This window comes from Entamoeba invadens, assembly GCF_000330505.1.
Source record: "Entamoeba invadens IP1 unplaced genomic scaffold scaff_1105074725833, whole genome shotgun sequence".
NCBI lineage: Eukaryota > Evosea > Mastigamoebida > Endamoebidae > Entamoeba > Entamoeba invadens.
In genome coordinates this window covers 1-17398 of record NW_004191840.1, presented here as the reverse complement: position 1 = coordinate 17398, position 17398 = coordinate 1, and the positions used below count along the sequence as shown (strand labels likewise).

The following is a 17398-nucleotide window of genomic DNA, read 5'->3' as shown; positions in this document are numbered from 1 at the left end:
CACTACTTATTTTTACAGTTATTGATTTTTCAATGTTTCCCTAATTAAAATTTTTTTGTTTGATATTCTTTATATTCTTTAAAAATTATTTACAAACAAAACTTGATGTTATTTTTGTATTTTTAATTTTTGTGTGTATTTTTGAATCAAATCATTTTTGGTTATTGCGTTCAGGGTCGGCCAAAAGATCATGTTATTGGAAAAAAACTTAAAAAACAATAAAATGGTAAATAACATTATCATTTTTGAAAAACAAAAAGAAAATGACAAAACACAATTATTTATACCATATGATAAAATGAAGAAAAATAAAACGATAATTTATATTAAACACAAAATTATTTTTAAATTACTTTAGAATACAACAATATACATATATTTTTGTGTTGATATAATTGTACATTAAAACTTTTCAGTTGTAAATTATACATGCAAATAAAACTTATTTAAAGTTGCTCTGATAAAGTTTTTTATTTGGGTAATAATTATTATTATTACTGATTAATATCGTATAATGAATGATCATTTTTATCAAGAAAACCAACTAAAGATAAGTTTTACTGTTTTGAAATTAAAATAATTGACTTCATTCAAAAAATACATTGTTTGTTTTTTATTATGGCTAAATATAATAAAATTACTTCTATTTGATTGTTTAATTAATACTTTAATTTAAAAAGAACACAAATGAAATATTCAAAACCTTTGTTAAACTGACAAATATACATATATTCATTTACAATTTAATATTATGTGTATGTTGAAAAGGTAAATTAATTGTTAAAATAAAAATTATAAGTTGAAATCACTAAAATTATTTCTAATAATTTTTATTGGTTGTTAGTATCTTTTGTGTACATTACAATTATAATGAGTGAATATTGTTATTTAATTTTAAAAACTTTGCATTTTACCATTTCACATGCTTTTTACTGTTCAATTTTTGTTCTTTAAAACTGGATTATAACACATTGTAATGATGATTTTAACAATACAAAAATTTTGTTTAAATCGTTAACTATAGTTTTACCAATTTTTAAAAACATTTTAACTCTCAAAAACTTTTTAAGTTTTTTGTTGACAACATGCTAAAACTTAAAATGAACTGACACGTATTAGAGATTGCCACGAAGTTGTTTAAAAACTGGATCTTGGCCGACCCTGTTGCGTTTTAAAATTATTTAAAAGAATACAATACGGAAATTGAACCTTAGTTCAGGAAATGTACTTTAGCCCAAAGAAATTACTATATTTTTCTTTAAAAACACAGGTTTTTACTAAAAAAAAACAAATATTTTAGAAAATTGACTTTTATATTGATATAAACTGTTTTTCAAAAGTCGGTAGTGAGGTGTCCCGATTGTTTGCATTTATTTTGTTTATTATTTTTGGGAATCGTTTTTTTGTAATAAAAATCACTTATTTTTTCCAAGTAAAAAAAAGAAAAACAGTTTTCAAAAAATATTTTTTTACTTGAAGAATTTTTAAGCATTAAAAAAATCCATATAAAATTTGAAATAACGGGATTTTTGTTTTTGAAATACACGTGAATGATCCCAAAAGTGCATTTTAGTACAAAAGCAAATAAACTTAATGTCATTTTTTTCATTATTAAACATTTTAATAATTAATAAAAGATTCACAAAACAAGAGCTAGGTTCGAAGATTAGTATGCTTAATAGTGTTGTCACAAAAACAATAAAAATAACAAATTGATTTGATAACATATCTTTGTTGGGTTTTATAAAGTCGACATTCTCTTTAATCATTTAGTGAGAACATCTTTTTTAAAATATTCCATAACAAAACAATATTTTCTATCATTTTATTGTCTTTTCTTGTGTTGTTCTTTGACTTGGTCTGTCAAAATTATCAAACATTTGCTGTAATTTATTTTTTTGGTGTTTTTGGAACTCTTTATTTCATTATTTTTTATTCAGAATAGGAAACCACAGTTTGTTTTAAATTTCAATTAAATTTTAAACAGAGTAATATTCAGTTAAAACTCGACACAAACAACACCATCAAAATTCAATTAAACGTTCATTGTTGTGCTTTTATGCCAACAGTACTGAATATATGTTGCGAAGTATCGAGTTGAGGTCAAATCAAATAACGGGATCGGGTTTTTTGGAAAAGGCTGGCTAATTTTCCATTATTTTCCCGAATTTGTACGAAAATAATTGAACGGTATTGGTATTTTTTTCAAAATAAAGTCGGTACTTTCGATTTTTTGTTTTTTATTATTTTAGGTAAAAACGAAAATAAAAAACGGGACTTTAGGAAGTTTTAAAAATATGACAGTACCGACTTTTGAAAAACAGTTTATAAACAATATTTTATTATAAATAATAATTTGTTATTGGTTTCTGTTTTTTATTATTAAAATTCATATAACTGTCGAGCCGAAAAAAATATTCGATTTATATCTCTGTTGGTTTTCAACAATGGCCTTTTCATTCTATTTACGAGTGGATTGAACGAATGACTAGCCATTTTATAATTATTGTGTTGTGGGCTATTCGACTATGTTTTAAGTTTAATTTTATTGTAATAAAGTAATTATATCAAAATTCTTCATTTAAGTTTTTGATTTATAATTCTATCGACAATATAATATATTTAAGATTTTGTTTGATAATTTTTCGGTAGTGCTTTCTTTTATGTTGACCTGAACCTTATTTATATTTACAAAGCAAACATTGAGTGATTGTAATCGACTGTGTGAATAATTGACACAAGCACAACAATTAAATGTTGTTTTTGTATTTAAATTTATCTTAAATATCAATAATTATATTTAATATAACTTTATAAATAGCCATTTTTATTTTTTTAAAGCGCAATTTTAAAGTTATGGTAATGAAAAACGCAACCAAAAGTATGGTTGTATTTTCAATTGTATGTTAAATACTTATTCTTTTTATTTTTATATATTTCTATGTTTTCAACTAATAATGAAAAACATTATTATTTACTATGATTTATATCATTTGTGTTTTTTGGCTAGATATTGTTACATTGAAATTAAAACATTAAACAATGAAAATGTTACATATAAGGAACATTCAAATACAATTGAAATGTGTTCTTGTTTGTTTTGCTTGTACATTTATAGTCACAAATATATTCAAAAAAACATGGTTTTTAACATAATTAAATTTTGAATAATTTACATATAAATGTTTTATAAAATTATATAATTAATATATAATAATATAATAATAAATTAAAAATAGAAAATTTTAACGGTTTGTCAATTAAATAAATAAGAACATTATTAAAGTGATTGCAAAGACGAAGATAAGTGCAGAGCTGTTAATGATTACATTAGGATCAATTAACAGATTACACAGTCCGTTTTCAAATGGTTCATAAAATACATCTCTCCCATTTAAACTGTAAGAACATGCTGTGCAATTGCCATTATCATTTCTGTTGAAACAAAATCCTCTTTTTTCACAAACTCCATTTTGTACTGAAAATGATTGTGATGAACATTGTTTGCACTTTTTATCAACCATTTCAATGACACAATTGGGTTGTTTTGGGGGTAAGAGACAGAAATCCTTAAATTTCACACATCCATTCTCCCCACATTTTTGATCACACTGAAGACATGAATAATTGTCATCAACATAATACCCATTTTTACATTCAACACATACATTTCTTTCGTTGTTATAATCAAGACAGTTTACATCAAAACAATTTTTAAAATCAATTCCACTTGTTTTACATTTTGATGAACATGAGTCACATTTTTCTTTTGAATTTAATTCCGAACATTGAATTAACGAACAGTCAAAACAATTCTTTTGGTCTTCAGAAAAATAATATCCAGGTAAACAGGAAATACATTGAGAGGTGTCTTCAAATTGACAAGTCGAACAATTTCCCGAACACTTTACACATGTGTTCGAATCTAAATTCATTATAAAACCATCAAGGCATTCTTCGCATATTGAAACATTTTCGGAATTGCAACTTTTACATCCATCTTCACATTGAATACATTTTCCGTTTTTGAGAACAGAAGTGCCTACACATTCTGTGCAAATTTGTGGAGAATGTAATTCACAACTTTTACAAGAAGAGTCACATTTGACACATTTATCTTGAAACATCTTGTAGCCTATACTTTCATTACAAAACAAACAAGTCTTTTGAGATGTCAATCTGAACTCTGATAAACAAATTGTACACATGTCTTTGTTGACAATACAAGTTGCACAATTGCTATCTTTGCATTTTTCACATTTGGAATTATTTAACGAATAACCCAGTTCACACAAAGAACATTGTTGTCCATCGGTTTCTATACAATGGTCGACTTCAACACAGGAATTTCCAATTTGAACCAAGCCTTCAGTACACCTTCCACAAACAGTTTTGTTTTGATAGAAAATACACTTGGAAATATTCCCCCTTTCACACGTATTTGATTCGAGGTCAAAATAATACCCAGCTATACAAAGAGTACATTTTCTATTTGAATCAAATACACGACAATTTGCTACTCTTTTACATTTTTCATTTTCAAGGTAATAACCATCTTGACATGTATAACACCTCGAGCAATCCCCAAACGCTCTTAAACACCCCCTTTGAATGGAACTACAATTTTCACATCTATTTTGATTAAGAAGAGTATACCCACTAACACACTCCTGACATATAAATGAATTTGGATAAGACCATGATGTACATAATTCATCTCCAACAACACAATTTCGAGTAGTGATATTAATTTGGTAACCCGGATGACATAAAAGACAAACACCATTAACACGATAAGAACAGTGCAAATCAAATTCTGATATACACTGACCTTCTTTACTTAAAATGTAATTTTTCGAACATAGAGTACACGTGTTGTTTTTAACGTTTTTACAATGAGCGACAACTTTTTCAGAATAACAAAGTGAAAAAAGAGTGTATAAAAGTGGCAAACTCATTTTACTTTTTTCATTTTCCAAATATTTATATTTAATGAACGAGGGTATTAATGTATGTCTCAGTATCAAGTGAAAACAAAAAACAATTGGACTTCAAATTTGCTTTTCTAAACAACAATATTATCTTTGACTAATAATAATAGTAATATTAATATGTTTTTTCATAAATTATTTAACTTTTTTATATAATTATATTATTTTTATATCTTTTTTGTGATGTCAAACCATAACTTCAAACAATAATTTCAAAATAAATTATTATAAATAATTATACTTTTACCAATTAAAAAAACATAAAATAATTTGTGTTTGTATTTACAATTTTTATATCATTGTGATCATAATAACTTAATTTGAATAATCCAAAAAAATAAAACTAATGTATTACAAATGAGGATAACTTAAAAAATAAATTAAATTTCAAAAACAATATAAATGTTCAATTTAAAATGTAACTTTTGTTGTGTTGTTTTTGTGTTTAATTTTACATAATATATAATTGTTGCACTGTCTTTTTGACTAAAATTGTTGAATCATATTATTTTTATTAACTAATTTATTAAACATATTCAATTTATATTTTTATTAATAATTTTCAATCAAAAAGAAAACAACAATTTCTTAGAGTGACAATAAAGTTACTATCACCAAAAGTATTGTCACACCAATTGAGTAATTTGAAGAATTCTTACATTGTATGCATTCATCTGTAGTACAATCATTTGGATATACCACTTTACAGTACTTACAAACTCCTTCTTCTAAATATTGTCCTTCGTCACATTTAACATCAACGCATTCCCCGTTTTCCCATACTTTTCCTTGGTCACAAACAACTCGCGTGCATTGCCCGTTTTGTCTTTCATATCCCTTTTCACATACAGGAAGACATTCTTCTCCAACGGGTTCTGTCCCTTCACCACAATTATATTCACACTTTTTGGTAGTTGGATTTCTCTCTTGATTTTTCTTACACTTTAATAGACAAACAGACTCATAGAACTCGTACCCATCTTTGCATACACAGACTCGGTCTTTTCTAACTTCATTTTCTTTGCATTTTGCAAGACAGTCTTCGCCAACTCTTTCAGTGTCTCCTGTACACGGGTCTAAACACTTTGTACCAACAGCTTCTTTGCCATTTTTACATAAACAATTTCCAGTGGTTTCGTCGCGTTGTTGTTCATTTGGATCACAAATCAATGCGCACTTGTTATTGAATATTTCATAGCCAGTTATACACTGACAGACATTTGTTTGCAAATTGCGTTCTTCGTGCTCTTTGCACTTCGTCATGCAAACCTCCCCAACTCTCTCTTCAGTCGTCAAACATTGATATAAACACTTTTCATTGACCAAATCATAATTTGTATCACATTCGCACTCCGTTGTCAATTGATTTCGATGCGCATTTGCAACACATTTTGGTTTACAAGTCTCGCCGACTCTGTCTTCCGTTTGTGAGTCGCATTTTGTTAAGCACTTTCCATTGTATTTTTCAAAGTTAAAATCACAATCACATTCTCCAGTGTTAGTATTTCTATGTGAGTTTTCGATGCATTTTGTCTTACATTCTTCATTAAATCTGTCTTCGGTAAGTGGATTGCATTTAGCTAAGCATTTTCCATTGATCGAGTCGTAATTAGAATTGCAGATACACTCCTTTGTATTTTCATCTCGAGTTTGTGTATAAGGATCACATTTTAATGTGCAAACATTTGAAATGTATTCATATGCAGAATCACATTCACAATTTCCAGTCTCCATATTTCTATGTTCGTTAACTTTGCAAAGCGTTTTACACTCTTCGCCATATCGTTCAGTTGTAAATGGGTCACATTTTAACAAACACTTTTCATTTACTGTTTCATAACTCCCTTTGCATTCACATATTCCAGTGTCGCTATTTCTCACTTCATTTTCTATACATTTCGTCTTGCATTGATCTTCATATCTATCTTGTGTCGTTGGATCACACTTTTTCAAGCATTTACCAGCTATCAACTCATAATCTGATTTACATACACATAAATGAGAAGTATCATCTCTAATTTGTGTGGTGGCATCACACTTCTTCATACAAACATCTCCAATTCTGTCCTCAGTGTCATCACAATGTTCAAGGCATTTATCTCCTTGCACAATCCACCCAGTGGGACAGTGTTGTTCACAAAGTCCACTCTCATTTCTTGTGAAATAAGTTTTACAGAGATCGACACAATTATTGTTATATAATTCCTTTCCATCAGCGCATTTGAGTTGACATATTCCATTGATTCTTTCTTGAGTATTTGAACACTTTTCAACACAGGTGCCATTTATTCTTTCTTTAGTTGCTTCACATTTATCAACACAAGCACTACTGACTATTTCTTGTGTAACTGGACATTTATCACCACAAGTATCGTCTGTATATCTTATTTGATCAATACCACAAGGCGTCTTACAAGTAGTTCCCACTCTCTCTTCATTGAGAGCACATTTGGTATAACACACACCATCTATTCTTTCTTGTGTTGTTGTGCATTTTGGAGTGCAAACATAATTGACGAGTTCTTCATTTGATTTACAAATTGGCACACATTTCCCTTCATAATAAATACCACTGCCACAATCAACTGTTTTACAGACGCCACTCTCTAAATAGAAAGTCGGTTTACATTGTTGGCATGTTGAACCGATACAAAGTGAGCAATTTGCATTAGTCCTAAGACAATTAGTCTGATCATAATCACAAGAAGTGGAAAAACCACCAAGACTGTAATATGTTCCATCACAGGCTCTGCAACTTTGTGTGGCGACGTCGAAGTATTGCAATTGCGTGCAGCTCATAGCTGTTTGTCCAACAAAAATATTAGCGAAGTAGAGATCATTATAATCATTTGTGACATAAACTTTAGTGTTAGACGCGAACGAATCAATCGTCGAAAGTGGTGAATGTGTTTGAGTCGAAGTAACAGACACAAGCGAATTCGAAAATACGTTTTCAGACATCGAGATGATAATATTTAAATCAATTCTAATCATTGATGAACATTCATAGAAACTTTTTGTGTATAAATACTTAATAGTGGAAAGACCACTAAATGAAGATATACGTCCACAACCTTCAAATAATTCTTCTCCAACATATTCAACACTTTTTAATTTGAGAGTGGAGAGTTTTGGGTTTTGAGAGAAGACACCGACCCCATATAAACTTTTTGGATTTAAAGAGACGTCGGACAACCCACAATGCATAAATGAGTAATCACCATAATAAGTCACTTTATCTGCACCTTCATGTGAACTTAACAGTACACAATCTTTGAACATCTCATCTGCAATATTAGTCAGTCCTTCATTGGTAACATGCTGCAATCGTGTACATCCAGAATATACGGCTCTTCCATAGATCGTTCTTGTTATTAAAGTGACGTCTTCAAATGGAACATTTTGATACGCCTCATCGCCAACAAAAGCGACTTTATTGGACTGCACAACACCAGAGAGTGAAACACAATTTTTGAATATTTTACTTGGGAATGCTACATTGTTCATTTCAACATAATTTAATACACTGCATGATTCAAAAAGACCTTCATTGACGATAGAATCAGTTTTCAAATGCACTGTTCTTAAGGCTGTTCCACTTAAACTATACTCTCCAAAGTACATGACGCTATTTAAAAAAGATAAACCACTATCACCTAACTTCTTACAATTTTTGAAGGCATTTTTGTTGATTACTAAAATTTTGGACGTGTTTTTCAATGTCACAAGAGACTCGCATCCTGAAACAAAGTCATTTGGTACTTCAGTAATATTTCCAAAATCTAGAGTCGCTAAACTTTTTGCGTCTTTAAAAAGTCCATCTCCATATTTCTTTGAGGTCGACATGGTAAATGAAACAAATTTGGTCCCACTCAACGAAAATTTACCAAATGTAGTGATTTGATCAACATTTTCTAAGTTGGCTAAAGAAGTACAACCAGCAAATGTATAGTCGGGAAGAGTCACAAAATTAGTCAAGACGTGTACTATTTCTAATTGTGTATTTTGTGCAAATACTCCATCTCCATATGTCTTTCCTGTGACTAAAGAAACTTCTCTAAGTGATGTACCACTTAATGAGTAATTTCCATATTTAACCACTTTATCGAGACCTGTGATATTTGTAAGTGATGTACATCCACTGAACATATAGTCTTCAAGTTCAGTCTTTTCTTTTAAATCAACAGTAATTAAATATTTACAATTCGAAATAAAAGGAGTTGCATAAGTGACGCTTGTTGATTTAAATGTGAACGAAGACAATTTGGTGTTTTGCATTGAATTTTTTCCAAATGAAGTAATAGCATCAATCTGAGAAGAAATATCAAGGGAAGTACAATCAGAAAACATTTCTTCGGTTAATTGAGTGAATCCATTTAATGTCACTGTTTCCAATTGTTTACATTCAGCAAATTGTGCCTTTCCAATCAATTGTACTGAAGAAGTCAATGTCACTGAAACCAGTGCACTTCCTTTAAAAGCGGCTTCTTTGATTGTTGTTAAAGCAGTTGAAACAATCAAATTAGTAATTCCTGAATTTTCAAAAGACGACATTCCTATCGAAGTCACCTTTTCAATTCCATTCACTGTTGTTAACTTCTTGCAACCACTAAACATAAAGTCATTGAGTATTGTTAAACTGCCAAGTGTAAACGAATTAAGTTCCACACAATTCATGAAAACACCCGTTCCCATAGTAATTGATCCGTCTGATTTTAACACCACTGTAGAAACTAAAGTATTTGAAAAGGAATGATTTCCAAATGTCGTGATTTTGTCAAAGGAATTAAAAGAAGCCAAATTTACACTGTCTTTAAACATTTCTTCGGGAATTGAAATAACACCTTCTTCGAGTGTTACACTTTTTAAAGACAAACAATTAGAAAAAGTGCCTTTGTTATAAGTAACAGCACTTTTTAATTGAATATTATGATATCCAGTGTTTCTCATTGAATAACTCCCAAAAGAAGTAATGGAATCAAATCCAGTTATTGATGTAAGTAATTCACACCCATCAAAAAAGTTATCAGGAAGTGTTGTGTGTCCTGTTATAGTAACTGTTTTGAGCTTTTTGCAGTCTTTAAAAACACCTTCAGCAATTGTCGAACCACTTGGAAGTACAAAATTATCAAAATTAAGTGTAGAAAGTGCGTATTTTCCAAATGTAGTGACTTTCTCAATGCCTTTGATCGTTTTCAGTCGTTCACATCCAACAAACATCCCTTCAGATATATTTAATATACCATTTAAATCAATCGTTTCAAGGTATTTGCAATTTTTGAATACGTAATTACCAATAGTCGTCATTTGTGCATTTAACTTGAATGTTCTAAAATTGGTATTTTCAAACGCGTTATCTCCAAGTGTAGTGATGGTGTTTGTCATTGGTATTCCAAAGAGTGCTTTGCAGTCTTTAAATGCGGCTTTTCCGATTGAAGTCAATCCATTAGTAGTTGACACAACAACAAGCTTCTTGCACCCTAAAAATAGTTCTGCTGGAAGAGTTGTGATATCGCCAAGAGCAACTGTTCTTAAGTGGACACAATTGGCAAAGAGACCGACTGACAAATTAATTGTTGTGGAACTTAGAGTCAGTTTTTCAAGACCAGAACCACTCAAAGCATATTCACCATAAGTCACTGTATTTTTGAAAGTGAAATTTCTTATTGAAAGGCACCCAGCAAGTGATTTCTTTCCAATAGAAGTGACTTGGTCAATTCCAGAGAGTGTTTCTAAGTTGATACAATTTTCAAAAAGACTCTCTTCAAGTACTTTATGAGCTGTTAAAGTCACTGTTGTTAATTTTTGGCAATTTAAAAATGCCCCCTTCCCAAATGTGCAACTGGGTAAGTTTACAGAGACTACTCCACTTTCACTAAACGCCATTTCACCAACTTGAGTCAGTTTATTTCCTAAAGTAAACTCCCCAAGGGAATAACATTGGTAAAATGCTTTACTTCCAATTTTGGTCCAAGAAATGGTTTCTGGTAAAGTTTCAAGAGCAAAACAGCCACTAAAAGACTCATTTCCAATTTCTTTAATTCCAGCAGATGCAGTTATGGAATGCAATGAAGGAGAATTTTTAAAACCAGCTTCTCCAATTGTTACCTGGGAAGTTGTTGCGAATTTTACTGCAGAAATCCGCGAATTCAAAAATCCATTGGTGCAAATCGTATTTACATCAGAGGGGACTTCTAAGGTACCATAACATTGAGTTGGGTCAACTGCTTTATAACAGTTGGAATTGGTGGCATCTTTTTCAAAAGTACACTCAGCGAGTGAACCGATGAACAGAAGAGAAAACAGAAGCAACATAATATTGATTGTTATTATTTGATGAAATGGTGGTCATTAAATAGTAATGGGGGTAATTGATTTAATTGTAACTGTATTAAATAAAAATGAAGACTTTTCGGGTATTTTGCAATCATTTTAATGTAAAAATGTAGGTAAATGGTTTGTAAAATAACAAAAACTTGCAATGATTAATTGGAAAAAGAAAACTAAAATAATATTTGACGCTCCTCTCAATTGGGGTTATTATTTACTATAATGAATAAATAAATACGAAGTTAATTTTTATATAAAATAAGAACCATGTTTTGTATTATTATTAATATGAAATATAAATAGTTTGTAACACAAATAGTTTTGAAACGAAATTAAATTCTATTTTATTATAATTAAAATAACTTTATGAATAATCACAAAGTTGTATTGTAATTATACAAAAATATTATATTTTCTTCGATGTAATATATATTTCAGTGTTATAATATAATAAATATAAAAATTTGAAGTTTCTAAAAAAGTAGTATGAAACAATTTATTCATAATTAAAAGATTTATACTAACTTATTAACAAAAATACAACAATTTATAATACTTTAAAATGTTAATAAAAATATAACTGTTCATTTGATATTAAAAACAACAACAAATGTTTTGTTTGTCATAGAAAGTCTTTTTTGTTTTAATAAAATGCAAAATTGATCGTTTTTTGGATAATAAATAATGACGAAATTATTTTGAGAAGATCAATAAACTTAAAATACAAACAATGAAAAGGTAAATTCCTAAAAATATATACACTAGAAATAAGAAAATAGTTTTTAAATTATCGATTACCAATTTATCCACTTTAAAAGTGTATTTATCATTGTGAAACGAAAAGCAAATTTATAAAGACTTAACACTAAAAAACACTGATTTTATTAATTTATTCAAAATAATTAATCGATTTATTAAATTGAGTTTGAATATCTGGATCTTAAATTTCTTTTAAAGTTTGCTCCCTTTTAAAATAAGTGTTTTAATACACATTATAAACATTCGAAATGAAAAATATTTTTTAAGTTTAGGATTTTTACGATTTTTAGACATTTGACTATTGTTCAATGTCTTTTGAATTGTTATTATTAATTTTTTTTATTAAAATTGTTGGAATGGTTGTATTTAAAAACAAAATAAATGTTATGTTTTTTCAATTGTTTGTTTTTTATAAACTAAATATGATTTAATCATAATAAACAATTAAATAATATAAAAAATATATATATTCGATTAAAAAACAGTTTTATAAAATATACAGTCATGAGAAAAAGCTGTCGCGTTTGGAAAAACCTGTCTCTGGTGGTAATGAACTATTCTAGTACTATAAACAAATGATCTGAAATAGAAAATGTTATTTGGAAATGCCGAATATTTTTATTCGATTTTTGTGAAATGACCCTGCAAATAAATCGAATAGAAGCTATACTGTATAGTAAGTAATTATAAATTTACTATAAAATATTTTTTCAAGACAGGTTTTTCCAAACACGACAGCTTTTTCGCATGACTGTATATGACAAAAAAACATTTTAAAAGTAATTTACAATTTATTTAAAATTTTAATGAAAAACAATTTCATTGTTTTTCATAAACATGGTTCGTCAAAAAACCAAACAATAGGCAGTAGAATTGAACTATTTAATATAAAAAAATATCAAAAAGCATTTAAAAATAATGTATATGAATTAGTTGTTATTGATTGTTAAATATTTTATAATTAATTGAACATTCTGCTTATTTTTAATATAATATAGATATTAATAATGATACTATACTGTATCTTTAATTTTTTGGTGTCATTAAAAGTTTACTCGAGTAAAAAATAGTTGTATTTGCAGAATAAAATATTTTTTAAAAAAAATATTTATCATACAATGTTTCCAATAATTTACACAACAAAGTTATAAACATAATTTAACGTTGTAGTATATAAAAATATATACATTAATTTAAATACATATGTAATCATTGATTTGTTTTGGTTGAATAATGACTGTTAATGACATTTTTTGATTGTTGAATTTTTGATTGGGCTGTGGTAGACGACTTTTCTTTGTTATGCAAACCAAATAAAATGAAAGGTAAGTCATAATTGAATTTTTAATTGAATGCTAATTTTGTTAAATAATCGTGATATTCCATGAAAATGAAATAAAATCATAAATAAACAATTGTTGATTATTTCATTATGTAAGTACGTCGATGTTCACTATTTTTGTTCAACGAATTTTTGTTGATAAATACATATAAACCAGATATTTTTTTTACAAACATTCAATTAATAATCGTATTATTATTATTATAAAAACACACATAATTATACAATTATATTTTGATAACACTACAACTATTATGATAAAATATTATAAAGATGTTTATTGATTGTTATTTTTTTAACAATTTAATAACAAGAGTTTGTAAAACAGTTTACCTGTTTACTTCATCACTTTCATTTAGAAAATAAAATATTGTTATTTTTTATTATCTTAACAAGTTACAACAAAAAAACTAAAAAATATAACTCCGAGCTTTGAAATTATTACATTTTCATCATTTTCAACTGATGTTGTTGATAAAGTTTATCTTTACATGTTGGTGCGATCAGATAAAACAGACAAGATGTTTTAAGTATATAAATATTAATTATTGATTGCGAATTACTTTTTGTTTATTTCTTACACAATTAGCAGTTGCAACTATTTATACATTTTAAATTTGAAGAACACCAATATCAATAAATTATGCTTAAATTATAAGTTGCATTTAGCTGTGAGTCTCAGAAATGTGTCATACTTGTGATTAATGTATTGTCGATTATTAAAACATTGTTAATATTTGTTTATTTTTTATTGATTATTATACAAGATATTATCAGAATGTAAAAAATTTGAACCAATAAAATAATTTAACAATTATTAAATATATTCAAGTTATATGAATTGAGAAAGAGTTTTTCAATTATCAATAAAAATATTTAGTTGTTTAAATCATAAAATATTTGAGGCAAAAAATTTATTTCGGTATTTGTGCAAATTTTCTAAAAATATCCATTTAAAATATATACTATAAAAGCAGGAACTTTGAAAATCAAAACCAACACCATCATAAACAATAAGAATATAAAATTGAATATAACCACACACAAACATTTATTTAATAATATAAAGATATTAAATTGATATGTTGCAATGATAAACAACCACACATTAATGTGCGACATAAAGCAAACAATATATAATATATTTGTACAGTGACCGGAAAAAGTAGCCTGCTAATTTAAAAAGTTAATATTTTTTCTATATAAATTAGTTTTCTTATAAAAGCTGTATATAGCACTACTCAAATCAAGACAAAAAGCCTGCATCCAATCAAATGATTAACAAAAACACCAAAAAGATTCTGAAGTCATGAAACTCAAAAATCAAAAAGTGATTGAAAATTACTTGGCAACTTTCGGTTTGGTTACTTTCTTTCTCTTCTTGTTGGTTGTTTCGACTTTCTGCTTTGTGAATTCACTTTTCGGTTTTGGAGTTTTGGTTTTGTCTTTGTTGGTGATGTTCATTGTATACTTGAGTATCGGAAACACTGACTCTCTCCCCAAGGTTACTTCTTTTAGTAAATTTAATGAATATACAACAGCTTGCACATCGATTCCGACATTTGAAAGGTCAAACAACTTTTCTTCAATCTCAGAAAACAATAAGGCAGCATTAAACTACCTTCTCGGTGTCTGGATCAATGTTACTCTTTCAGAAGTGTTATCTGGGGCAGACAATTGGCGAAATAAAACCTGGTTACATTTGACCCTTTCAAATGTATCAGGGCACACTGCGACAAAGTCGGAAGCACTACTCAAGTCTACAAACATCTTGGACTCTCCGGCGATATACCTACACACCAAACCAGATCTGTTAAAAGATGATTGGATGTTTTTGCAAGTAGCAACTTCTTCCATTCCACCGAAAATGCGTTCAAATGTACGCGTTGAACGTTCTCCTGTTAGATCTCGACTTTGTTTGGTCGAATCCGCAACTATCTGGCTGGCTTTCGCCATTTTTTGTATGTAACCATCCAGAGCACGTGCCGCCTGTTTTACTATCATACTTGTTTCGACATTGTGTGGTACTGTGCTTTGTTTGAAACAACTTGTTGTCTCGTTTGTGTATACAATAGTCATTGGAAATATTTCAGTTCTGTAAATTTCAGCATTCGACTGTAACTTCTTTTTCCAGTTGCCGAACATGACTAAGTCGAGGGGTTGACACAAGTGTGAACTGTGAGGTGTCAAAAAATGAGTTTTTATGAAGTTGGTGTTCAAAAGATGTTCTATTTCAGTATCAACATGACCACTGAAATTATCCATTATTAAAACAGCGATGACAGTTTTACTCAAGTTGTCTTCTGTTTTAATTCTGTTGACTGTTGGAATGAAACAACTAATTAACCATTCGACAAATATTTCTTTGGTGATAAATCCACTATTGGTTGAATAAATTGTGACATATGGATATTTAAGTAACGTTCGGGTATCAACGAAAGACATTGAAGTAATAAAAGCTGGACAGTGGCTCTTTCCATCTGCCGAAATACACGCCAATACAGTTTTGCGTTGTCCTCCTCTGGAAAACCCGATTTTAATACAGCTTGCATCCGAATCCTTCGGAACCAGAACATCAGTTTGTTTTCTATCTGACCATTCCTCAAAGCCTATTTCGTCGATGTTAAACAATAGTTGTGCTGGTGTCCCGTTGAAAATGGTCATTTTTAAATAATTGTCAACAACCTTTTCTGGGTCTAGCTTAATTCTTCCGATGTCTTCAGGTATCGCTTTGATCAATTTGAGGTTAAATTTATTTTTTAACCAATGTGACACCGTGTCTCTTGAAATTGACGTCTGTGGTTGTAATTTATTGACTATGAAAAGCACTGCAGATATTGTAACAACATAACGTTTCCCGGAACAATACTCAAGAAAAAAATTAACAGCGCAATATGTGGTGTCATAAAACACACTCTTTCTGCCAATTTGACATCTGGTCGAGATAATTTCCTTTTTGGCTTCTTTATAGTGGTCTCTGATTGTACCATATGAAAGGTCAAATAAGTTTGCAACAGTTCTGTCGACTGCATTGAAGTTGGTTTTAATTGTATAGATCTGATGTCTTAAAAAACTGACTGAAAAACAGAAGCATCTTTTTTATAGATTCGAACAATACTAATGATTCAATGAGTTTATCTTTGTAACGTGGAGTTTGAAAATTGTGAATCATTTTGTCTTGTGTTATAATAAACCTTTTTAGTGAAATCAACTCACAGTCAACTGGTATTATTCCAGATTGAATCAGTTGCAAAAAATCCATTACAGTTTTGTCGTCATCAACGATATTCAAATCGGGAGTATCGGCAACAAATGGATTTGCCTGTTGTGGTGGTGTTTGAATTGATTGTACGTTCAAATTAGTTACTCTGTTTTCACTGGTGATCATTAATATTAAAGATAGTGAATCTACCAACACTTTGAAGTTAAAAATCATAAAAAACATTAGAATAATGTCGAAAAATTACATTTTTTATAGTTTTTATTTTAATATTAAAATATTATATTATAGAATTTGTTCGCGGGTTCCTTTTTCTTTGACGGCCCTTTTTTCTTGGATCTGTATTTCTTTTGTACTTAATTCTTGTAGAGGGGTTGTTATATATTTCTTTTTTATTTGCATTGGTAATTATGGGATAGAAATAATAACAAATTCAAAACTAATTTATTATACTAATAACTTCATTGAAAAAAGTTGATTCAACAATTGTTAATATATTTCAACGAAAATTGACTGCATTTGTGTAATAAATACATTAAGTATTTGTTCCTTTGTTGTAAGCCCATATTTACAAATGGTTTCAATAAAATACAAAACAAAAACCATGATGTACATAATTCATCTCCAACAACACAATTTCGAGTAGTGATATTAATTTGGTAACCCGGATGACATAAAAGACAAACACCATTAACACGATAAGAACAGTGCAAATCAAATTCTGATATACACTGACCTTCTTTACTTAAAATGTAA

The 17398-nt window shown here is 28.8% G+C and overlaps 2 protein-coding genes across 2 annotated transcripts; both read right to left on the bottom strand.

The window, feature by feature from the left end:
- Positions 1-3260: 3260 nt before the first annotated feature.
- EIN_450560 (hypothetical protein) lies at positions 3261-4958 on the bottom strand (the record flags this gene model as incomplete). The annotated part of the gene is made up of 1 exon (XM_004185295.1): positions 3261-4958. One exon carries the CDS (start codon positions 4956-4958, stop codon positions 3261-3263), a length of 1698 nt encoding a protein of 565 aa, XP_004185343.1.
- A 621-nt stretch (positions 4959-5579) lies between these two features.
- EIN_450550 (hypothetical protein) lies at positions 5580-11306 on the bottom strand (the record flags this gene model as incomplete). The annotated part of the gene is made up of 1 exon (XM_004185294.1): positions 5580-11306. One exon carries the CDS (start codon positions 11304-11306, stop codon positions 5580-5582), a length of 5727 nt encoding a protein of 1908 aa, XP_004185342.1.
- Positions 11307-17398: the final 6092 nt, after the last annotated feature.